Here is a 24,634-nt window from a genome sequence, read left to right on the forward strand (position 1 = left end):
TTTCCTGGCCCGGCCCGCGCTCCAGACGGCGCAAGTCTAGTCGGCGCCTCGATACAGCCAATGGCTTGTCGGCCAGCCCGGTCGCGGAGACGGTTGGCGCGCCTAAGCAGCAGGAAGATCCGGCAAGACCCGACAAACACTGCTCAAAGTGGAAGATGCTTGTACAAGACGAGAACAGTGATAGTAATAAATGTTGGTGAAGGTAGTGTGGTGAACGTTGGAGTGAGGCGGGATATCTCATCTTCGACACTCACGGCGCCTCCAACTGCGACACCTTCCACCCAAATGCGGCACCTACCCCGTCAAACGCGACACCTGTCAAACCAAGTCCGGCACTGAAGGGACCAAGTCCGACACCACGCCATGCACGACACTGTATTCAAATACTACAGCAGCAATACACTACTAGTCAAGGTGCTTGACAAACTTTGGATAACGTCTCCGAAACTCAGCCAGGTTGTGCAGTGCAAACTCTCGGGGTGTGAAAATGCGACCATTCTCCATGATTATGATGATATCCCAGCCGGCGAGTGGGTCAAGATTTCGTGGCGCCTTCACAGCCACCTCCTCCAGCTCGTCATCAGCACGGCGTTTGCGCGGATTGCGTTTTGGTCGGCCAGCAGGTGCTGCCTCGCCCTCTACCGGCACCGGCACCGGCACTTGCTGGGATTGGCCGTTGTCCGCGGCCGGCAACTCGAGCAGCCTGAGGTTGGACTCGGCGGGATGACGAAACAATTAATGCGTACTTCGCCCAACTCAATGCGGATTCTGGCGCTGTCAAAACTCCGCCCACCGACAATACCAGCTTCGACTTGAAGCTCCCTTCCTTACCGTCCCCGTCCAGCTCTCCGGAACCCACGCCTAATGTCAACGCACTCCCAGGCTGCCACTCCAGTGAAAGTCGCCATATTCGTCATTCCTCCATTCCTCCGCTGCTGAATAATTTGGGGCTGGTGCGATGGCGCCGGCAGAAGTGAATTGACTGCTTATCCTAGCCATTTTGGCGGTAAGTGATAGCTCTGAGGGGGCCGGAATGGTGCGGTCGTAGATGGTATTGTCGTTGACCATTCCGAAGTTTGTGCTGTCTTGTGCGAATAATGCTGTGCTGTCGTAGTCGCTGAGACTGCCATAGGATTGCTCGAATTGCCAGTGGGCCGGTGGAGGTGGTGAAAAAGTAGAAACCTCGACACCGCCGACAGCTTCGGATGGGGTCAGGTACTTCGCAGCCATATCAACCGAGGTTGGTTGCCGGAAGGTGAACGACGCCATGCTTGGTATCGGCAGTCCAGCGTGTACGCCATTAGCGCTGTCTGCTGTGTCCCAAGCATTTACTGGTCGAGCAGTGTCTGGCCGATATTGAGCAAGATATGGAGAATTGAGTTGGTGGATACATACATGAAGTCGACTTGACCCTCCCACTTGAGCTGCTTTCGGCCTCAGCAGCTCGTCCGCGAGGCCGACGCTTCGGAGCAGCTGCAGCCTTCGAGTTGCCAGCCCCGACTTTTGCATTTTGCTGAAGTTGCGAGAAAGGGCACGACCGCGACGATTGGAGGACTCGTTGAGCGGATTCGAAAGAACACTGCTGGCCTTTGAGCCGGTGACATCGCGGAGAACATTGTGGTCAAGGGTCCGAGCGCTAAGAAGATCATTAGATCGTAGTTCTGAGTCAGAGCGCAATGGGCACACCTCTCTGTGCCAACAACAAAAGCGAGCTTTTTGCCAGTATGTTCCTTTGTCCAGTGGTGCTGCAATTCACCGGTATTTGTTGTGAAAGGTGTGTTGTCCCAGTCGTCAGGTGGATGGAATAGCAGAGAACGCGCGAACGAGACACAGCACGATCCACGGAAATTTTCGTTTATGGTCCCACCAATCTACCGACACAATTGTGAGTACACACCAGGGGCAAAGCTAGCGGCAGATAGCATATGGCAGTTTGCTGGCAGTTTGCAAGGCAATTTTTTTGCTTTGTTAAAAACAAAGAAACCTTTGTCTTTGCCCAACTGCCGCTAGGTCTGCCATTAGCCAACTGACGCTAGCATTGCCCCTGGTGACAATGAGTGAATACGAGTGACTACATACCTTCTTGCGTCTCGAGCGATGTAATTCTCATAATTGCTCGATATACATCAGCGCTCACAGACTTTTTGAAGTCTAGTGTCCCACTTGAAGGGTGTTGCAGTCAATATCAAAATTTTAGCCGATTGGAGACGACTAACCGCTTGAAGTGGACAAGGCATAGTTTGACAAAGTGTGATGCTAAGTCCTCGGGGGGGATTTGCGGCGGCACTGTGCTATTGTATAATCCGGTTCGATCGTTTTACGAATTGAACGCGCTGCTCCGACGATCTGGAAAGCGTGAGAGAAACCCGGCGCTGTGACTCGAAGAATCACAGTGCTTTGTCAGAGTCTTCCAGTTGGACTCTGACTAAGCATGACCAAGTGCCCAGGTCATCGTTTCCTCTGATCCAACATGTTTTACACCGGCCACGGGCAGTGGCGGCGGCCAGTGGACCCATCTACAAGACACAAGTGATGAAGGAATATGGGCTCAGTGATGGCAACCTCGCGGGAGCTCAGCCCGCGCAACAGCCACCAGCAGGTGGTCGTCTCAACAACAGCCACAGACATGGAGCCGCGCTGGAGAGCAAGTTGCGGCATTCGGTGCCAGCAATTTCGGCCCATGCACGTGCTCAGGCGGGCCAGCGCGTGGACACATAGGTATTCAGGGCGAGCGGGCTGGAGTGGCGTGTGCCGAAGGCCCAAAGCTTCAAGTAAGTCGGCAATAGTAACTGCTGGATATATTCTTAAGGGCTAAAAATTGTTTGGCAAGTAGATTAACCTGTGTAGCATGGAAATTGTCAATAATATTGGATCCAACATGTCCAGAACGAGACTACTGTACTCAGACTGAACAACCATTGTCACGTCTGTGTCCTCTTTTCCCAGCTTGTCGTCCGGCTTGTGTTGAGGTCGTGGATGCAACGTGGGTGCCCGGCGTTGTGACCCGAAGACACCCTAAGAGTTGGAGTCATATGATTAGTGATTTGTCAGAGTCTTCCAGTTAGACTCTGACTAAGCACTAGGCGCCGGCTGATCGCCGTCTTCGACCTTGCTTGGGCTTGATTATTCAGTTGACAGTACCAACTTTCTTTTCTCCCTTGTAGTGTGAGTCGTGCGTTGCGTGACATAACTTTTGACTCGACCTCCCCAAGTCATCGATATCGTGTCAAGTCGGAACGGGAACGCAGGCGAAGGCCGTGTAAGATTCGGGTAGTGGGTGCGTTTATGAAGACTATAAAGCTTCCGTTGGCTCACGATGTAAGCTAGCGCAAGTTATTCAATGAACCCGTTTGATCTGCGACTCATGGTCCAGCTTGTGGATCTTCCTTGCGACGATCCAGATCGCATCCTGAAGACATACTGCAATATATTTAACGGGCTTCCAACCCTCCTCGTTCTCAAGGGACGTGTTCGACACATCTACCAAGGTCTAGACAAGACGGTCAGTCTATTTCTCGCCAGACATGATATGGGCTCTCAAAACATGCAGATTTTGTTCATCGGTGGATGTGGAAACGACTACTTATAAAGCCCTCTACGACATCCTAACACCGCTCATGGACAATGCGCGCATCGGAAAAGTACGCGACATTGACTCAACAGGAGTTATTGACGCGTTATACTTAGGCTGTCGACCGGAGCGAAGGGTGGTCAACAACAACCGCAGAAGGCGAATATCTTATGGAGGTGCCAGTGACTTTGGCAACGCATGTTGCTGTGGTGAGTTTTCGCGCATTGCCAACAATAATATCATCCATTTTTTGAAGACGGAAACAGTCGCGCCTACCGACTTCCACCACTTACGACCGTGCGACACGAAATTCAAGATTGGCACCCCCGTTGAATGTGTCGTGGGGCTGCACTGTTTGGGGTATCGAAGCCTCGTCATCGACAATATCTTGGAGATGTGGAAGGTGGTGCGTATTCTTTGCTTCCCTATACCGCGACAATTGGCTCAGTGAACGCAGCGGTGGATCCTTCGAGCGACTAGAGTCGTCAAGTTTGCTGGGGCACCACCGTTTGGAGTACATTTACCGCCACAACTGTTCTTACCAATAATGTATTCGGATTCAACCACAGAGCGTTGTGCGTTGAACATCCTTAATGGGGTATCGGTTTCTATCTGAAGCGGGAAGAAATGTACCGTTGTTATTCATGTCGTCAATCCCAACTTTTTTTCTTGCAGGAAATCCTTTGATTCAGTCATTTCATGCTTTTCTGTGTCGTATGAGTGAGGAGAAGATTGATATAATGGTAGGTAAAATCTAGCGCATAACTATTCTATCGTTGGGTGAGCAATGGTAAAGTACGCGCTCCCGGTGTCGTTGTATGCCTCGATGCTGGTCTTAAGCAGTAGTTCCCAATCTTTGTCCACTGTGAAACACTGAGTATGAATTCCCGGAAGCTAAATGATACTCATACCATTGCCTTGCTGAATTGCCATGGGCAACTCATCCTTCACCATCTCTTGCATCATCTTGGTCCACGCGTTGCCTTCTCGATATGGATACACACCCTTGTATATGTCTTCGGCTCTTGGCGACGAATAGCAAAGCCAGCGTTGGCCCCACGCGAGAACAACCCGCACCTTGTCGCCCCCATATCCCAGCCGGTGTAGCTGTCCACGAAAGGCTTCTGTGGCTTGTTGGTATTCGCCCTCCAATAGTTCACGTAAAAGGGAGTCTTCATCGTACATTGCCACATTTAGAAGCTATCAGATTGCTCGTTAGTTACTTTTTGTACGGCGTAAACCAAGCAATTACCTTGTAATCCTTGAACTCGTCTTGTGGAGAGGTTGATTGCATTCGCACGAGAAAACTGTTTGTCAGTTAGTTTTTTACGACTGTTGAGGAAACCTACTAATGAGTGTCCAGGTAATTGTCGGGCTGGCGTCCCAAGTCGGCATAGTAAATAGCCCAGCGACTAAGCGCAAGACACCAGTCATGGAAAAATTTGCCCATCCTTTCTTCGCACCGCTGAGCTGTCGTCCCTATCGCGGCCCATTTCATTTGGTGGAGTCGGCATTCGTCTCGATGCTTCTTCCAGTGTGCTTTTTGGCAAGTCGCGTTACAATAGCGAGCGATTCGACACCCTCCGCACTGCTTCTGAGGTTGTCTCTGGTCACAGTTGCTGCACTGGTAAGACCTCGATGTGACGACGAGAGCCCAGGGGTCCTCGCTGGAAGATGAAGATGAAGCCATATTCAGACAAGGTCTGCCGAGTTGAGTGAGTCTATATAGCGTTGTCGAATCAGTCTGATTAGTGGCTGGCGCGTTGAATTTCAGCTTTGGTTGAAGCTGCTTACGATTTGCTAGATAATATGCGTCAGTCAGTTCAACCATCTGAGTAAATAGGATGACGCACTCTCTCATGGAGGATCTTCGGAAGCGTGAGTCAGGTCACAAGCAATGATGAGTCAACCAGGGCACCGGGCCGTTCCGATGATCATCATCAAAAGGTGCACCGCATTCGACGCAGATTCTTACGTCGCATGTTTCTCTCAGAGCAATGAATGTTGCGAGAAAGGGTGTGCCGCGTCTTCATATCCTGGTCTACGACACACCCATTAGTTTCGTTGACGATCCTTCAGACTCGACTGCACCTTTTTTCCGTTTTTGTTGGTCATAAAAAATTTGTGAGCGTACTGAGGGTCATCAACATCCATTAACGATCCTCTTTGGTGTGGTAGCCCACGAAAAACGTACATGGACGTGTATGATGGCGATAGCGGCTGCGTATCTTGTCCGATGGTCAAACTTGCCATCGAATTATGTGTGACGGTGTTACTCCCTCCTCCCATGTTCCTTCGTCAGTGTCTTCGCTTCAGCCAGTGCTACACCGCTTCCTCAACCACCAAAATGGTGGGGCTGGCGGTCGTCTCCAGCGCCACATCGACCTGGGCCTTTCAGGAATGGACAAAGGTGAGAAATGGAACGGTAATCTAGCATTGTTCACTAACCTTTCAACTGCAGTCCGATATTCGACGCCGAGTGGGGACAGCGTCGCGTGAGGAGTTTGTTGTAGTGCAACAGGGTGACACGGTGCGTTGCATTGTCTCCACCTTCTATTTCTTCCTGATGTTTCTGCAGAGCGTCATGGTGCCCACCAAATCCATCCAATCCATTAGCATCCATGGCGCCCTCGGTTCCCCAGACGCCACGCGATTCCCCCAGAACAACATCGCGGTGGACATCTTGATGGCAGGTGCGAAAATTGGGTTACAAAGCGCTGGGAACGGTCAGTTGACAGTCGACGAGAACGTGAAGGCGAATTCGCGCTCGAATGCAACCATGAAAACGCAAGAAAACGACGATGGAGGCAGCCTTGACCGTCCTGCGGCCTTGCTGGACGTCAATGCTGATGTCGCAATTGTCTTGCCTCCGCTCACCCATTCTGGGTCTACTCCCGCTCCACCGAGTTCGAAGACGTATAGGCTTTCGGAAACAAGTCAACAAGCGCCGTTCAAATGCATCTCGTCGCGGTGTGTTTGCAATTGGCGCGCGACTGGCCAAGAAGTTGGTGCGCTATCGAAGCACAAGCAAGGTCAAGAAAGGATGTGAATCGAAGGCTGAAAAGAAGAGGAAGTAAACTCACCCACGTAGAAATCTAACCCCATCTCTTGAATTCAACAGTTTTGATCTCTCCTCGTGACGTTAGTCAGACATCTGATGCACATGCGCTGATGCGCCGATGCACCGATGCGCCGATGCGCCGATGCGCCGATGAGCTGATGCGCTGATAGCGCCTTCCCGCCCTCGTTTAGTATCTGAGCGATTGGACCGCAAAAGTTATCTTCTTGGGGCGTCCAAGGAGACTTCCCTCAACGACTCGCTTCTGGTTCACCCTTGTTGCTCACCCTAGTCGCTCGTTGATCACCCACTCTCTTTTCATGGTGTCTCGTGTCAGTTTGCGTGTATCTCATGTCGAGGTTTGCTTGCAATAGCTTGCTCCGCGGTCGTCCGGGGAAACATCCTGTCCCGAAGGCCCCGTCAAGAAGGGATGCAGCTTCTGGCATCGGAACTGTATTCATAGCTCAATCGTGAGAGGTGCCGACGTGCTTGTCAACTAGCTCCAGGTGTGGGAAGACGCGCAGAGTCCATCTCGTGTGGTATGGCAATGTCAGACGAAGCCCTTGAAGGAGCGCTGGGTCGACGGGGGAGGGTCTCAAGTTAGGAACCGAGTTGGTATGGGTTGCTATTCCACAATGATCGTTAATATTCAACTCATAGAGAATCTCCGTTGGGACTAGAACAGGCCAAGTTGTCGTCGGGCTTGTGCAAGGATCTTATGAATCAGCCAATGGTAAGATAAGTATCCTTTGCCGCAGTTCCGGTGATATTGAGCAGAGGAGCGATAAGCACACCACGGTGATGCTGTGGTGGACTGGCCTGAAAAACTCGATAGCTGCAGACTCTTGGAGCGCAAAAGGGGTAATTTCTCTTGAAGAACTTGTCCGGTATACTCAGTATTCATTGATGGGTTAAGCTTGCAGGGAGCTGGAATTGGAGTGCGCATTGAGGCATGGTGGGAGGAAGGAAGAGTGCCCGTGTGGGAGTTCATGTGGTCTGAGCGGATGTGGATTCTTGATCGCCAAGACTATTCATTCAAGTTCTTGCCGGTGCTGTCGGTGACAATCGGTCTTCCGCTTGAAGTCTAGGTAGCCGCTCGGTCATTCGGTCGCATGGAGGTGGAACAAGGCAGGGAGTTCAGAACAAGGCAGGTAGTTCAGCAGAGCTTTACTTGAGAAGCACTGAAAAAAGGTGTAGTTGTATCGTTGGTGCTAGGCCCTGTTCTTGTTGGCATGTTTCGAAACATATTCTCTTGTTCCAACGCCCAAAGTCCGAAGCTCCTGGCCCAATTCTGGCTCCTGGGACAAACCTCTCGGTGATTTCCATGTGGTTCCCAGTCAATCGCGATGGGATGAGCAAATCCTAGAGAAGTCACCGCCTCAAACGTAATTTTCTTCTGTCAACTTCAACATACGAACTGATCGCAAGCATTGAGCTCAGCCTCTCAGAACCAGCTCAGAACTATCTCAACGGAGTTCATAAAGAATATTTTTTTCATTTTGGATTTTTCTGGGTATCACCCATGATCCGAGGACCTCCGAGAATATGATCCGCCAGAGCGACGCCGTTGTTCCGTTGATCTCGACATTTGAATCTTGATCTTGAACTTGGCCAGAGTCCGTCGCCTCACCAGAACTGTTGCAGCCTCACTACTCTGGTGGTCTAGCATAGCATGGAGCCTGTTGTTCTACTTGGTGCCTAATCGAAACTCACTTATACTCCAATGGGCGAACCAATGTAAGCACCACTCAACCTTCGAGCCAATTTATATGTGCTACTGGTAAGTGGCAGATGTTGTTTTCGAGGTCAACAGGAGCGTGGTGCGACTGACGAGGTGTTCTTTGCTCTTCGCTCTTTTCAAGGAGCTAGAGAGATGTACCGGGTTTCCGCAAGGTTTCCGCAGAAGACTCGCTCCGCCCAGCGGCCCGCTACTACTACCTCCGGCGTCTCGGGTGTCCAACGAGGCTTGCGCTTGAACTTCGACAAGAACAAGTTACAAGTCCTTGGCACAAAAATCGGCCATATACCTGTGTAACCTACAACCTCTGATGGTTTAACATCGAGTTTTCTGGCTCAGTCTTGTCCAAACACGTTTCCACTCAGGCTTCCTTCAACCAATATTCCTCACGCGAGCGACGACTCAACTCAAATGTTCATACTTTGTTTTCGAAGTCAACGGGAGTATGGATTGTTGGAAGTTCTACCAGTGAGAGAGTAGAGCGGAGTTTTATTCGGAATATCGATACTAGAACAGGCTAAGAAGAATTCATATGACCAGTCATATACTCGATGTCTTCTGCGCTGATATCTGGAGTTCCTGGGGTGGTAACAGCTTGAGCGGTACTATTGCTGACTTGCATGTTTGGGGGCATGGCGTTGATACGTGGGTCCCCGTTGTAGAGTCGACAAATTTCAGTAACTGGCAAAGCCCAAATCTGCGTCGCAAGTCATCATATCGCGAGAGCTCATGCTGGCAGGACATACCCATTGCCACGCCTGGCGATTTGATGCTTTTCCGAGTGCATGCTCTTCTCGCATAATATTCAACCCGCATCGAACAAAGGCACCAGGTTCCAAAAGAGGGTCTTGATCACTCGCATACGCGAGTTCGGGGATATTGTAGCATTCTAAGGCAACCTTTGAACATCTGAGTGAATTGTAGACAGTCCAGGATGAGCCTATCTTACTGCAGTCTTTGAAGCAGGTATTTGAATCCGCACCATCGCATGGTCGCGTCAGCACCGAGTGGAGTACAAAGCCAATGGCCTAAAACATTCTGATCATTTCCATGACGGCTCGATGAAACATCAAGTAATAGCGTACCTGGTTAGGTTCTGGCAAGGTTTCATACATCGTTTGCTGTAAAAACTCGATGACCTTCCGATATCCCGCTTCGAGTGACGCTATATGAGGGTTGGATAGGATGATAGTATCCTGTCAACCAATTAGAAATTTCAAGTTGGAGCGAAGCACATGGCATCTTACCCCCAACATCGGGTCTTGATAACGTGTGTATATCTTGCCACTGAGAAACAGCTTCGCAGGTAGGTTCGTGCCCTCCAAAACGAAGTAATGCCTGCGCGTAAATGTTGGTAACAACTCCAACAGCTCGTTTCCATCGAGTTGAACGGCATCGTCGGGAGTGTGGAAGAGGAAGTGATCCATGACGTGATGGGTGCAGTCGACTTTGATCTAGTTTAAATATTAGTCGCAAAAAAAAGATGACACATATCGGTCTCGAATAGTTGGTAATAGATTACTAGTTGCTTATGTTGAGCACAATACGACTCTGTAAAGCAGTGCTGGCCACATGTTTTTCAAGAATACTGCTCCGCCTCAGTTATACCGTCCATGACCTCCCCGGAAACGACATTGTCATCATCTTGTGTGAGGTCGATGCAGTCTTGTCCCATTGTCAAAAGCGGTTTTTCTAAGTGAGTCTTGCGTGCTGTACTTGGGGTCATATAGAAATCAAACGGAGTACGATAACAGCGGGTTACTTGAGTTGCGTTGAGAACCCAATGCTGCAAGTGACAATAAGGATATGCCGGGTAGCTCGAGTTAACCATACCTTGACATGAAAACTCGTGTCTTCATGGATTTGTCCGTGTACGACACTAAGGTTCAATTTGCATTTGAGTATTGCCCCGTTGTCAAGTACCTCCGTTGGTTCTTGACGGTGCAGAGGGAGCCAATCCAAGTACTCGTATCTCCGAACTTCCTACTTGAACATAAGCCACTGCAGAGAAGGTTCCCGGGACGACGTACTTTCAGCGCCTGATTATCACACTGGACCAAGATCATCGGCTCGACGCCATGATTCTCCATCCATGCCCATTTACTATCAGGGTGAATCTACTGGCTGTTATGAACGACGACGAGGCAATGCTATGGACGAACCTCTTGCGGTGGATTGATTCTGGAAAAAATAGTGCTAAGCGTTGTTGTCATGGCTAAGAAAGCCTGTTGGTAGTAGACGGGAGACTCTTCAATGGGCACCAAGATAAAGTACGCCTAAACTTTGTTCAGCATTTCTCGCGATCTGTGGTGGCACGTACTTGTTGTCCTCGGATGGTCAGCCAGGTACATTTGCCAGTCACGACGACTTGCGATGCGGTAGCTGGCATTGTGCTGCGATCAAGTAGATTGGCTGGCTTGAGAATAGTCCCAATTGTCGATGGAAGTTCTACGTGGTCAAGACTGATTTGGAGATAAAAGAGAATCGGTGCTATGCGAGGAGCTGAACGATGCGTGAGGGCTTTGTGCGGGGAGACCAAGTCCTTCATAATGAGCAAGAAATTCTTGCGACGTCAGAGTTTTTATAGGACACGAAAGGGCTGAGTAGTTCTGCTGACCGGTCGAAATTGTCGTGCGCTGTTACGAGGTGTGCTTAATAAACTTGAGTTGTGATTAGAGACGGGTAAAAAGACATTATACATCTAATGTGAATCATTATTTTGCATTTTTCGCGTGATATGCCCCACCATAGCGTCCACTAATTTTCCACGGATGCTTGCCAGGAGTTCTAGGTCCAGAGATCCTGTTACACGTTAGGTTTAAGAAATGAACAGTCATGGAAAGAACGCACTGTCGTCGGACTTGAGCGCGGCGCAGAAGTGCGTTTCAAACGCCCGTTCCATCAGACACGCCACTAGCCCTCCACCGTAACATTCGTAGTCGCCGTTGAAGACCCAATGGACATTGACGCTGATGCACGACCATATTCCCATGCAACCCACAAGCAACTGTATGTTGCATGGTCCTTTGGGTAGACGACTTTGGTGCTCCTGGATTCGCTGACATACGCGGAGCGGTGCGAGTCCCCTAGTCAACGCAAGTAATTGTTCGTTTGGGATAAAACCGGCTGACACTGGCTATGAAACGGGTCAATGTCTAGTTTTGGTCCTAGAAGGTCCGCACCTCAAACACGGTATTGGCTGTATCGAGGTTTCGATCAAGCAAAATTAAAAACCTGAGATATTGTTGAGTACACCCTTAATCCAAGAGGAAGAACTAACGTATTTCCGGTTAAGAAATTAGCATCTCGACGACCGAGATTGGCACAGTGAGCACCCCATCGGGCCAATGGGCGCTTCCAACGGTGGATGAAATCTTGTACTTCTCGAATGCGAATTTGGTCGCCGTCTGTGGATGGATAGGCTATATCCAGTTGACACGTTAATCGATGGGTCTTCCAATCGGCTAGTTGACAAGTAGTACTGCAGTAGAGAACCTTCAGACAGTCGCCACACTGCTTGAGCGGCGAATCAACAGTGCGGCAAGTATTGCAAGATGAGTCCGACTGAAAGTTTAGCATATTGAGAATTATTGTTGCGATCGAGAGTTGAGCCTATAATAAAGGTGTTGAACGTCCGAACAGGGATGCACGATGACTCGCAATAACTCAGCAGGCTGATACAGACAAAGGCTGCTGACGAGGGAATACTTTACAGTCAGCAAATTTTCAAGAACGAAAAATAATACTGACTAATTTGCGAAAGGGACCGAAGGACTCGCGGAGCAGTTGCAGTGGAAGGTAAACCCCCACTGGAGGGTTGAAGATTGTTCGCAGTCGTTTGATCAAGTTGGCAAGAGAAAAAGGAATGAGTTATGCACGTGATCAGCACCGCCATTTGATGAAAGTTGGGGTTCATTCAATTTCGAGTTGCAGGTAAACTATACAATTATGGCTATTTCTCGCAGACTTGCTATCGCAGGGACCGCCACCTGAATACGGCGCATCTGTTTCGGTTTTCTTACTTCATATATGCAGCGAGAAATGTGTCGGGCTTCAAGTCGGAAGGACTGACACAGGGGGGTTAGAATCCGAGTGCACAAATTTATTGACGAGAGACGCACGATTTTCCACAATAAAACTTCGTCGTCCACAACCACCAGAGGCTCGTCGATACGGAAGAGTGCAGCAGAACAAGTAATTATCGCTCCACGCTCCACAATTTGAGGATTATGCTGCTGATAATTGCGGTCGAACCAGGCGTGCTCATTTGACTTCAAGATGAACTGACAGAGCAGGTTAGAAATGAATAGTATGTTGACGAAGCGCACCATGTCCGTGTCAGCGCTGTAATGGACCCTCACAAGACCCAACGAGTCTTCATTCGCTGGAGTCGTCCAAGTAGCGGTTTCGACAACGTGCTAAAAGGTTCAACTGCTGAGAATGAGCATTTATGGCAGGTGAAGCGGACTCACCATTGAATCTGCCGCCTTGAAGTCTTCAGCAGCACCGCTTAACCAATCTACGACATCGCAGAAAAGATGGTCTGGCAAGTATGCACCCGGACAGTCGAGGACGATGAACTGAGAGACTTCAACCTCTCGCGGGAATGAGTAATGTTCTTACCTGGTCGCCCTTGTTGTTGCATGTGATAGCCAATACCTTCCCCGTAATTTTGACGAAGGATTGGCCTGTTGGTCCTTGAAGGAATAAACTTGCCGCTGGTCGGGTGTTGGGGCGGTGAGGGGAACCAGGTGACTCGACTCTGGTATATCGAAAAATAGCGACTCAAAAGCCATGTCGAAGGCAGTCGAGTTTAGTGCATGATGAGCCGGCGAGGACATGAGGAAATTCAGTCGCAGTGGCGCGGATGAGTGTGCTAAATAAATATTGTCGCCTTGTTCATTTGTGACTAAGACACTCGTGTTTTTGCTGGGATAATTGCAGAGGGACTACGTATGCATGGTAATTAGTGTTTGTCAAGCGGCTGAGGACGCTTACAAGTAACAGCGAGCTTCCGTGTTGTGCTCAGTTCTGCAGTTGACATGATGATGGCCGTCACCTTCATTCTCGCCCACGTGACGCTGTCACCTACTTTGGTCACATAATCTCGACGAACGAGCATGACTTGTCCTTGCGGTAGTATTAACTTGTATCCAACCTCTTCCCGCTCAGTTCCAGCTATCACATATCGCATATGTATCGCTCCTCCGTCTCGTTCCTTTGGCACGCAGATGTTTAAATTTGTTTGTCTTTTGAGGAGTTTAGGCTGACTGGTGCTCTGGTGGGCCCCAAGCCCGGCCCAGCCCGCGCCAAGGTTCAGATAGGATACTTCGCGCGATTAAAAAGATAAGCGGGGGTCAAATTTCTGCAAAGTACTACTATACATTGTCAATGGGGATGTTGAGCGCAGCAAGCGAGGCGGCGTCGGCGCGAAAGGAAAAGGGCGCGGTGAGGCAAACGCGAAGAGCGGCGAGGTCTCGGTAGAGGGCAAAAGCAAGAATCGATGATCTATGTAAGCATACACGTGTATAGAATGACGCGCGTGAGCTATATACTTCAACACTCCCACCTAGCGAGCAGCGGATACGAGAAGAATGTATGTAGGGTACAAAAGGCTCCCACCGAATCCATGTCGTCTTGTGTCTTGTGCAAGAAAAAACGCAGAGCAGTGGGTGAAAGAAACAAGATGGAAAATGAGCTCCCACCGAATCCGATACACCTCGTGTCTTGTGGGGGGTGGAGGAGACCCGAATGGCTCTCGTGATTCAGATCACATAACGACTGGTGCTGGCGAAAGCAGCTGCAGTCGAAGCACTTGCCGGAGGCATGAAGCCAAGGCGTTTGAACGTCTTCCTTTGTTTCTTGTCTAGGATCTCCCAAGGTATTTGTGGTTCATCGTCGGAGGAACTGTCATCGTCGGAAACATGGGGGCCTTGGGCAGCGAGACCTTGCTCACTTTTCCGGGCTGTCTTGGGCCCAGAGAGCGATGGGGAATAGCTCGAAGGCGCAGGGGCTGGTGCCTGTTCACGACGTGAGATGGAGTTGAGGATCCAGTCACGAACTGCTTGCGGCATGTCCGCAAGGCAGAACTGAGCCCGATGACCTTCACGTCCGCAGCGGAAACAATCCTTGTCAGAGCGAGGGGAGCACCAACGGAAGCCCTTCGCGAATGCTTCCTGTGGTGGTGGTTCGGAAGGGGGAGATGGAATGCGAGCTGCAAGACCAAAGGCCACTGGTACATCTTCGACCTTGATCATGTGGTCGGATTTAGAGTTGTCGTGAGCGTCCGAACGCAGACGGGCCGCAGCATCTTCATAGGAAGGGAACTTCTCATTTTTGACCAGATCCTTGCGCGTAGAGTACATGCCGGGGTTCAGGCGTGCAAGAAGAATGCACGTCTTGATGTCGTCCGGGATGGTGAGGTCCATCGCGCTAGTTTCGTGCAGAGGTTAGAGACCTGTGTTGTATACAGCACGATGGGATCTTCGATGTTGTGGTCAATGGTGATGAGTTGTTGGAAGGCAATGAGCCTGTCGGAGTGGGTACGGGTGATGAAGTTGTCCTTGAGTGCCTTCCAGCGGGCACGAGCCGTTGAAAGCTTCGGTGAGCTTCGTGCGGTAGTCCTCATGTGTTTTCGCCAGAATGAGGTAGGAGACCTCACTGTCAATTCTCTCGTTGGCGGCTGAGAGCGGCTCCGGTTCTTCGTCCTGGGTGATCCATCCGGCTCCGACGGCGAGGAAGAACTGCTTGAGAAGCGGGTAATGCTTCTTGAAGTTGTCTGGCTGGAGGTCCTGTATGTGGTCGATAGTGGTGACGAGGTATGGGGCAAGACCCATGTCGAGAAGGTAGGGAGCGAGAGGAAAAAAGGAACGTGGTGGTGACGTGACTCGGCTACGGGTCGGGCGCCGACAAAAAGGGGCCGGGGCCCATAACCTGTTGAGCGCAGCAAGCGAGGCGGCGTCGGCGCGAAAGGAAAAGGGCGCGGTGAGGCAAACGCGAAGAGCGGCGAGGTCTCGGTAGAGGGCAAAAGCAAGAATCGATGATCTATGTAAGCATACACGTGTATAGAATGACGCGCGTGAGCTATATACTTCAACAGGGGATTGCTATCGAACCTCTCCAGTTTCTCGCGATTGTTGTTGTTGTCTTGGGAGCATTACGTTGTTGCACTCTTGGCACGATAGCTTTCGTTGATGTTTACTCTGTTCTTTCCGAGTCTGTTGATACACATGTCAAAAGCTGTGAAGGAATTCGGTGGCACTGACTTACCAGGGGATTGGGCGTGATCATAAGAATCGAGGGCAGTAGCATATGGGCTCGACGCGGCGTGCCCTTCAGTATAACTTGGGTCGACGGTCCACTGCTGCATCTCCGCGTCGCTCTGGATTTCATTTCCCAGAAGATCTTGTCTCGAAGCTGTCGATATGAGTTGGTCATGCGACGAAGAGAAAACATCGGCATCTGCAGGATAAATCGGGTTTCTCGGGACCAATCGCATGTTAGCGTCGCCACCGTAAATTGGACGGAATGGAGGCGGTGGTGGACCGGGGTAAGGGAATCGCGGTTGGACGGGAATGTTGGAGTCGGTAGATTGCGTCAAGGAGCTTTCAGTGCTCAGGGAAGTGTCCTCCGTCAAGTTCATCGTTGCATGGGGGCGGTATTCTGGCGGTGCAGCGAGAATTGCGATACTTTGACCATGGAATTGACGGCGAGTGGGAGTCTCAGGGATGTTGGGAATCCCGCTGCAGGGTTTAGACTCGAAGCGGGCGTGCGGTTTGATTGTTGCCCACTAGATAAGGAATGTGACGAGGAATTGAGGCCCCAGGCAGTGGAGACGGAAGGTGTTGTAGCCTCGCCGGAGTGGCAGGAGAATGGGGGAAGCTCCCAATGATGTCAAACCAAGTTTTATACGGTTTTGGCTTCATGGTCATTCCGCTGTCAAGTATCAAGACTTCACTAGGATATGCTGTAGACGGGGTCAGTCATGGACAAAGATTGGGCGTCAACTCACCGTTGAATGAGTCGTATTTGCTTCCTTGCTGATCACTGACAACGTAATGACGCAACTGGAAATGCACCTCGACCATGCTTCCTTTGAGCGTTTGTGCGAGCTCACCGGGACCGAGTTGTTGACCTTCCGGATTCCGCACCAAGACGGGAGCGAAGATATTTTTCTGGCAAAGCTCATAAAAGTCAATCTCCAACTCCTCGTCCACAGGCCACTTGTCGTAATCATATCCAACCACATCTAATCTGTTGTAAGAAAGTGCGAACGGTGCATATAGCATATGTCGTACCTTTGTTGGTGTCATCCTTCTTCGTGAAAATATGCTGGATGAAACGAAGATAACCCTCGGATGAAGTGTCCGTTATAATGAAGTTATCGGCTCGTTTCGTTTGTTTGATTTCTTGTTGTAGCTTATGCATGTTTTGAAGAACGTTGTTCCAGTCTTCAAGAAAGACCGTACCGTCTTGTTTTGGAGAAGTCAGTGTTCATGAGAGATCGAAATAAATCGACTTCACCTGGGCGCTCCAATTGAAATTGATATTTAGCTTCAGAAAGCTTGTATGTGCGTTGACGGTTCCAGCCTCCAAGCCCAACGACATAAAGTCCTGTTTCGCTAACTTTCCCCACCACAGTCATTACCGAGATTGACATGGGTCCGTCGTCACGAGGATTGGTCAAGGGAGCCCCATCTGCTCGCGAAGTCACTGTGTGCCCGGTTTTATGGCGCTTCCACTTGTTAGCGCTGGCGAATTTCGACGAAGCAACGTATTGACTGCCTTCCAAGTATGCCGCTCGCAGTTGTTGAAACATCGGTGTGAGGAGGGTCGCAATTTGAGCATTTGAGTAGGGCTTTTATAGGAATGGCAGGCTGGTTTTGCGAAGTTTTTTGTGTCATCATTAGTGTGCATGGCGGTCCAGGATAATCACGATTGGATAGGTGAGTCAGCTATTTGATCCGGCTTGGGAAGTGCTGAGTAAGCCTGAGTTGAGGCCATGTCATCATGATCATGGCTGATTAGAGAGCGAACGTCTCTTTGTTCTCATGCACCACTTCATTCTCGTCTCAAAATTAAATCAAAGAGGTGGGATTCTTTCTTGTATTGAGTATAGACAAATCACTTGTGATTCTACGCTGGTGTAAGCAACGATGGATAATGTAATGCGTCGATAAACCGAGGATTGGTTTCCCACCACCTAAGACGGAAAAATTTCAGTTTCATGCCATACATGAGGAGTAGACTTGCATTCGGATGGCCTTTATACACAGTTCTTCACCAACCACATGGGGGTGTACAATACTGTCGCCTTGAAAACATATTGCGAGGACTCGCCATGGATTGCGTTGTTCTGAGGTTGGGCGCTATCCATTCTGTTGTAATTCGGGGAAAGCAGAAGATTTTGACGAAGCCCGGGTTGGGTTGTCTGCAAGAACAGAGCTAGATGAATGTCGCTTGATACATAGATTCGCTGCGCGTTCAGACTGGCCATGGTGATAGAACCGCCACCGATCATTGGCGACGAGAATAGAATGAGCCGGTAAGCGGATGGGAGCTGGGCTTGAATCCAAGCATACACGCAAAGGTCGTCGATTGATCGGTAAATGGTGGTGTGATGGTCCAGAGGAACCGGTACGACCAAGGGGGCGGGGCATGACGTTGGGAAAAGCAACCCTGGAAAAGAATGCGCGAACGCCTGCCAAAGTTTTTAGACTGGAGAGTCAGATTTGAAGACCTTACCGGATGGATCCTATTGATGGCTTCGATTTTGCGCATAACTGCTGTGTACTTGGGGTTGGCTTCTTCGACTTCCTCAGTTGGTCCAGGAACGAAAAAATCGCGAGGTTGCAAGTACAATGCACACTTGTAGTTGAGGCAAATACCCCAAGACCAGTAAAATGCGTAATAGCCCAGTAGAAAACCTTGTCGCGCGTGTTCGCCCACATTATCGGCCCGCTTTGACCAGGAAATCGTCAAGATACCACGCGCCGCTCGTAATCTGCGGATCAAGCCTGGGCATTCTTGTCGCAAACAAGCTACCCCAGACGGGCGAGCAGTGATATGGCGATATCGAATGTCACGGTTAATTAATGTCGAGGGGTTCACGGGACGGTCTTGGTCAGAATATCGCAGTACTCCTCCATGACGTCGCACAGTGATTCGATTGAGGAAGTGTTTCGGGTAGACCAGTATCAAAGCTGAAGGTGTGAGTAATCCTGCCTGGAGCGAATGTTCCACTTCCAGCATTAAGCGTGCAGGTACCGTTTCTACAGACTGCGTCACAGTGATAACGTGGCCGTCGAGTTTGGAGATGAAATAGATGGTTCTGGCCACCCAGTGTGATTTTCGGGGATAGGAAAGCAACGGACTGGCAGCGGGATAAGGCAGACAACGCGGCAGCCTTGAAGCAACAGTGCGAGCCCTCCATAAACGACCGTCAAAGAAATTGATAAACAAATCGAGGCCACTGCTTCCAATGAGCACGTTCAAGTCGTTTGGTCGCCAGCGAGGGTTTGGTTCAGTCACCCACAAAAGGGAAGAACCAGTTAGCCCGCCATTGGCTGTTCGCAAGATTTGCCAGAAGCGATCACGATCTCGCGGAAGAATGTGGAAGTAAGTGAGAAGAACGTCGATCCGGTGACGCAGCACAAAGTGAGCGAGGAACCGTGTTCGTCGACAAACCGCGGTGAGAACCAAAAAAGTCGTGAGACAAACTTGGTTGACGATCAAAAGTTGACAGTCCAAGTCAAGTTGGAACATATGAGAGGGGAGGATTGTTTCTCACTAACGACCTACAGTCTTTATATACTGATTACAATACTTGATGACAAACCCCTCGAAAACGACAAAGTTCGTTTTCACAAGAGCCGTACAGCCTCCAAAACACCCTGGCTGACTGACCGAAATTGATGGTTTCGTCATGCGCTTTGAAGTGGAATCGACCAAAACCATTCAACCCACTGACTAAACGCCATGCACGAGGGCACTCCTTCCCACAGGGTCGTCGGAGGTGTGCACTGTCAGTGAGTAGTTTGATATGCGCTCCCATGCTGATTTGATTCAGAATCTGGTTGGCCATGAATTGGAACGAAATGGCTCCGGTGGTCCAGCCCGGAAGAGCTTTTCGTTCGATAGTTAAACGAGGGTATGCTGAATACAGCGTAGCAACGTCATGAAGTTCATTTGACAAGTGGATTCGCTAGCAAAGACAGATCGCAATAGGCATCTTGAAGTCGCTTGAAATAGTAATAACCATCCCCTGTATTTGATGAGCTGGTATCACTTTATGGAGGAGCCTTACTTCACGACGAAAGATAGTATGCGCACGTAAATGCCCTGAAGTCTTATAGGTATCGTGTCGCTGAAATCCCTACTGTTGTTGTCAGATTTCGAGGTGTGTAACAGTGACATTTACCATTTGAACCCCATCGTTTCCAACAAAAATCGGTACCATTTCTGAGCCTCCACATCGGAAACTACCAGATTAAGATTATCGATTCGGAGTTTGGAGTCTTCGGCGAAAGAGAGAGTCATAACGGCCGATGGTATGGACCCCACAACTATCGTGTTGGTGGATTCGAGGAGCTCGAGTAGGAGGTAGGTAGCACTTTTGCGTTGAGAAATGGAGGAACTGGCACCCAAAAGGATCCGACCGATTCTCCAAGCGATTCTATTGGAGATCATGCTCTGGGCAAGGCGACGGACTGTGGTGCATGTGTGAGATAGGTGGACTACCTCCCTCCAGGTCGAGTGACGAAGGACAAGACAAAAGGCTTCAAGGGAAGTGAGTGGGGAATGTTCGGTTGGCATTGTGCAGACAAACAACAACTACCCAGGATTTTATACTCCAAGCGCAAAGTACCTTGACGAATTACGACCTAATAAGCCCTCTTGAATTAAACTGTCGATGAATAATAGTGAGTGTGGGTGGTGACAAACCAAATCGAAAGCGCTCACCATCGGACAATCGCGTCAGCAGTATACAAATCGCGGTCAGTCATATCTGAAACACCCATCTCATATTTGGATTTACGACCATGATGCGAAGAGCTGCGAGAAACGAGAATGTTGCCGCGCCATGGCGCGAGAGAAGTTGAGGTCGAAACCATGCTATGGACCATAGCGTTGATGGGTTGACTTTTACTGGTAGTTTTGTGATCCGCAACGGTCTGTGGAGCGGCAAAGACCGTATAAGAGCGTTTCAGCGGCTGCGGGTCATCGAGAGGCCAATGGTGGACAGTTATTGCCTGCTCGTCTTGGTCATAAGAGGATGCATCACCGCTTGTCCCGAGACCAATCCACCGCATGATGTCCAGGTCATACGGGCTAGCTGCAGCTCGAGCACCATAATGACAGGGAACCTCTACGAACGTAGAGGTAGTGCCGGAGGTGGGGTAAAGCAAACAAGTGTAAGTCGGATGGTCCTGATAAAAAGAGTGAGTGTCAATGGCTGGTAAGCACTAAAGGCAAAAAGAACCTCAGGAAGACCTTCTATCTCCGCTGACACAGATTCCTCTATCGCTTGGGTGAACGAGGACACGGCAGTGGGTTCAAGAATGTCCATTGAATGTGGGTCGGTCAAAAGCTGGTCACGGTCACGTCTGCGTTACTGCTGACTCATTAGTCATGTGATGTTGAAGCTCGTTGACTTGGACCAATTCCTTTCGAGAGAAAGGCAATAAAACACGGGCTGCTCTGGTTTTCTTCTTCTTATGAGTTACAACTAGTACTGACTCTACTCAATATTCAGACGTAAGACCCGCGACTTTTCTGAATGAAGGGTAAATCGCGAAGGGCCTCTTCAAGGCCTCTTCCAGTTCAATACTGGTCACCAACAGACTGAATGTGTATATGTGTGGGAGTATCAAGCGCGGGGAAATACTCGAAGGTGAAGGAGGACAGGTATGTCGCGCGACTCGATGGCTGGGAAATGTTTGCTGACTTGTTCTGAGTAAATTCGACCCACAAAACCTTTACCTGTGTATGTAACGCGTATTGCGAATTGACCAGGGACTTCCATTTCAAGCCGATGACTGAGATCATGAGCACTAACGCGTCCACATCGCTTACAAGACGATTGACAAAGCGAGCGATTTCGAAAAAAGCATTTAAACACGGGGAGGGGAACTTCATATCTCATGTCCTATCGAAGTACGCGTGTTTTATTGTCGTTGTGCATCCATTGACCCTTTTCAGTCCTCGAAGACGCGTTGCAAAACCACACAATTCCCCAAATAATTGGTGTACTCGAGGCAATACAACCGGCACCAAAAAACGCGCGTCGCAAACGCGAGCAACTGCTCCGATTTGCTTCAAATCTTTCAACGGAACAAATTCACCAAATTATAGAGTCAGCGTCGACATGCCTAGGTAGCAAGCGAGGCCCGAGAAATGATCTATCTTCTCGACCACGCAAACGACGAAAAGTTGCTGAAATTATCCAGCCCACTCAGAACATAAATCAAGGCGACCTTCAAGCATTGATCGAGGGACCCTTTCTTCAGCCAGTAAGCGACAATGTCCTGCACGATTGTATTGCACGGTAGGGCACTTCTTGTTCATTGGCAATTCACTGACAATACTTGAGGGCCATTGAGCGGACTGGGAATGCAGCACTGAAGAAGGGGGTCTGTCTCGTCTGTGCTAGAAGATTATTTCTTCAGGAATTGGTCGTGTGCGAACCAGACGACATTCCCAACCCTACTTATTTGGCGCCAACACATCCACATAGTGCCCATGTTCTTTATAGAGGCATGCTCCTTCACCAACCGGCACTGGGTCAGGCTCCTCCTCATTTCTTATGTCTCAAATGTCGCGCCAAACTTGTTCTTCGATTGCGCCCTCCTTTGTCCCTCGCAAACAACATGTGGATTGGCCAAGTTCCATCTGTGTTGTCCATTCTTAACCTGCCTGAACTACTACTTGTTGGACTTTATTTTCCGGTGGCTTTTGTCGTCAAACTTTTCCCAAAGAAGGCCGGAAGCGATGCCTGGGGACGTCGACACCATGAAAACTGGAATGCGAGGCAATGTCTCGACCTACAGACTGAATCCTACCCTCATCGAGGAAATGGTTACCGGCAACCTAATGCCTCGTCCTATCGGCATTTTGGCTGCGACAATTTCTGTCACGTTCGTCGGGGCAAAGAATGTACCTTTGTTTGTCCTTCCGAAGATGTTCGAGGTACAGCGAAGAAGGGTTCACGACGCATTAGTGTGGCTTCAAGCCAACAACCCGTTATATGCCAACATCGAAATTTCCTCGGAACGCCTTGCAGAACTCCCCGAACACGGCGTACCAGAGGAGCTAACAACAACAGCTCGATATACAGAAGATGCTTCGGTCATAGCTCGTGAACATGGTGGTTATGTGCCATCCGATGCGGATGATGGCGCAGATACTCAAGTCAATGAAGCAGAAGAGCGCGACTTGCCAGCGACACGGTAGGTCGTCCTCATGCAGCATCTGCCATTTCACTCATTTCTTTCCCATTGATTTATTGCCGGTGGATAGTCTAGACAATGAAAATCATGATGACCAAGGAAAATATGGTAAGTGAACTTCAGCGGCCTGTCTTCCCCATACTAACACAATGGCTAGAATGCGATGTTATTCCTCTCCAGCCTCATGGGGCTATAGATATATCTGCTGATTCCATTAATAGTGAGGAGTTATTTGCTGCGGCAACGAAAAACCTAGCACCGGAAGAGACTCGCAAGTATGCAGTCCGCCCTGGCAATCAATTTGTGAACGAATATCCACGAGAGGTCAATGGTCAGCGAACAACTGGTGGACCATTGGACGCCAATCATCTTCTTGGTACATTCCCCCTCCTCTTTCCATATGGCCTCGGCGGGATTGAAGTCGATCGCCAGGACCAAGTGTCGCACGAGGAACATGTTCGATGGGCACTGCAATATGACGACGGGCGCTTCGAAAGGACTTGTATTTTATGTTTCAAGCCTTCGGGGTTCAAGTTAAACGAGAGGTCTGTCGTTCAGCATGCCTACAGCTGGATTTCAAGACCTTTTTTCAAAACCAAGATGCCTTCCAACGACTCACCGCAGAAGACTTTTTGAAAGCAAGCAGGGAAGAAGAACGCAAACAACCAATCAGCAATCCCACCATCTTGACCTTTCGCAAACATATTACAGCTGTTCGTGCATGGGTTACAGGTACCGATGAGAGCCGAATCAGCATTCGTGCTCAAGTATGGGGGATGTCTTTGCGGTTTAATCCTCCAACCATCTGGGCAACCTTCAATCTTTCCGACACTAGCGATCCCATTGCGCAAGTCCTGGCTGGGGTAGAAATCGATCTCGATAACTTCATGGCGACGGCAGGCCCAGACAGCAACTTTCGTCTCAAAACCATTGCGGGTGATCCCTTCGCTTCCGCTGAATTTTTCCACTTATTTATTCGAGTCATTCTGGAGGAGGTTTTTGGTATCAAGGTTAATCCACACGGTGGAATCGAACGCCGCTGTGGCATAGTAGGCTACGTCAACGGTTACATCGGCACTGTGGAGGCACAAGCTCGCGGCTCCCTGCATTTTCATGTCCTTTTTTGGCTCCGTGGTGCACCAACCGCCCAAATGATGAAAGAGGCTCTGTTATCGGAACAATTTCGAGCAAAAATGCGCGCGTTCATATCGAGGAACATGCGCGCACATATCGCTGGAACCACGGGAGACACGCTGATGAAGCTGCCAGCCAAGAAAAATCTCGCATTTTCTCGGCCCGAAGATCCACGAAAGCCAAATTACCCGGCTCGGGCCGCTGCTGCCGAAGCCCGTCTTGCACGTGTGGTGCAAGTTCATGACTGTAAGCTGGAAACTTGTCTCAAAGCGAAAAATGGTCGTTTTGAGTGCAAACGAAGAGCACCATGGCGGACCGCCGAAGACGATTGGGTCACAGAGACGGGAGACTGGGGGCCAAAGCGATTGTATCGCTTCATCAACGCCTGGAATCCAACACTACTGCAAATCACGAGGGCCAACCACGACATGAAACTAATCACCAATGGAGCTGAAACCAAAGACATCACCTTCTACATCACACTGTATATCGCAAAGCGACAAATCCAAGCAGCAAATGCATCCGCGTTGATGGCCAAAGCCATCCAATTCCAGGAAAAACTTAGCGCGAGACAAACGCGCAACTTGGACAAGAACAAACGGCTGGTTCAAGCGTGTGCTAATGTACTCAACCATCAACAAGAATTTAGCGGACCGGAGGTTGTGGGATATTTGATGGGTTGGGGA

At 49.8% G+C, this 24,634-nt stretch overlaps 5 protein-coding genes across 5 annotated transcripts; 2 read left to right on the forward strand and 3 right to left on the reverse strand.

The window, feature by feature from the left end:
• Positions 1–363: 363 nt before the first annotated feature.
• On the forward strand, positions 364–816 carry MIND_01125200 (uncharacterized protein; the record flags this gene model as incomplete). Its single annotated transcript, XM_037367806.1, has 2 exons — positions 364–414; positions 466–816. The coding sequence occupies 2 exons, from the start codon at positions 364–366 to the stop codon at positions 814–816; spliced, it is 402 nt and encodes a 133-aa protein (XP_037215638.1).
• Positions 817–1,328: 512 nt separating this feature from the next.
• On the reverse strand, positions 1,329–2,237 carry MIND_01125300 (uncharacterized protein; the record flags this gene model as incomplete). Its single annotated transcript, XM_037367807.1, has 4 exons — positions 1,329–1,346; positions 1,396–1,636; positions 1,687–1,871; positions 2,217–2,237. The coding sequence occupies 4 exons, from the start codon at positions 2,235–2,237 to the stop codon at positions 1,329–1,331; spliced, it is 465 nt and encodes a 154-aa protein (XP_037215639.1).
• A 6,647-nt stretch (positions 2,238–8,884) lies between these two features.
• Positions 8,885–9,352, reverse strand: MIND_01125400 (uncharacterized protein; the record flags this gene model as incomplete). Its single annotated transcript, XM_037367808.1, has 3 exons — positions 8,885–9,064; positions 9,114–9,266; positions 9,317–9,352. 3 exons carry the CDS (start codon positions 9,350–9,352, stop codon positions 8,885–8,887), a joined length of 369 nt encoding a protein of 122 aa, XP_037215640.1.
• Positions 9,353–14,132: 4,780 nt separating this feature from the next.
• Positions 14,133–14,795, reverse strand: MIND_01125500 (CCHC-type domain-containing protein; the record flags this gene model as incomplete). Its single annotated transcript, XM_037367809.1, has 1 exon — positions 14,133–14,795. The coding sequence occupies one exon, from the start codon at positions 14,793–14,795 to the stop codon at positions 14,133–14,135; it is 663 nt and encodes a 220-aa protein (XP_037215641.1).
• Positions 14,796–22,377: 7,582 nt separating this feature from the next.
• On the forward strand, positions 22,378–22,818 carry MIND_01125600 (ATP-dependent DNA helicase; the record flags this gene model as incomplete). The annotated part of the gene is made up of 1 exon (XM_037367810.1): positions 22,378–22,818. The coding sequence occupies one exon, from the start codon at positions 22,378–22,380 to the stop codon at positions 22,816–22,818; it is 441 nt and encodes a 146-aa protein (XP_037215642.1).
• Between the last annotated feature and the right edge of the window lie 1,816 nt (positions 22,819–24,634).

Source organism: Mycena indigotica, assembly GCF_014461135.1.
Source record: "Mycena indigotica strain 171206Taipei chromosome Unknown Mind.scaff0010, whole genome shotgun sequence".
In the NCBI taxonomy this organism is placed as follows: Eukaryota; Fungi; Basidiomycota; class Agaricomycetes; order Agaricales; family Mycenaceae; genus Mycena; species Mycena indigotica.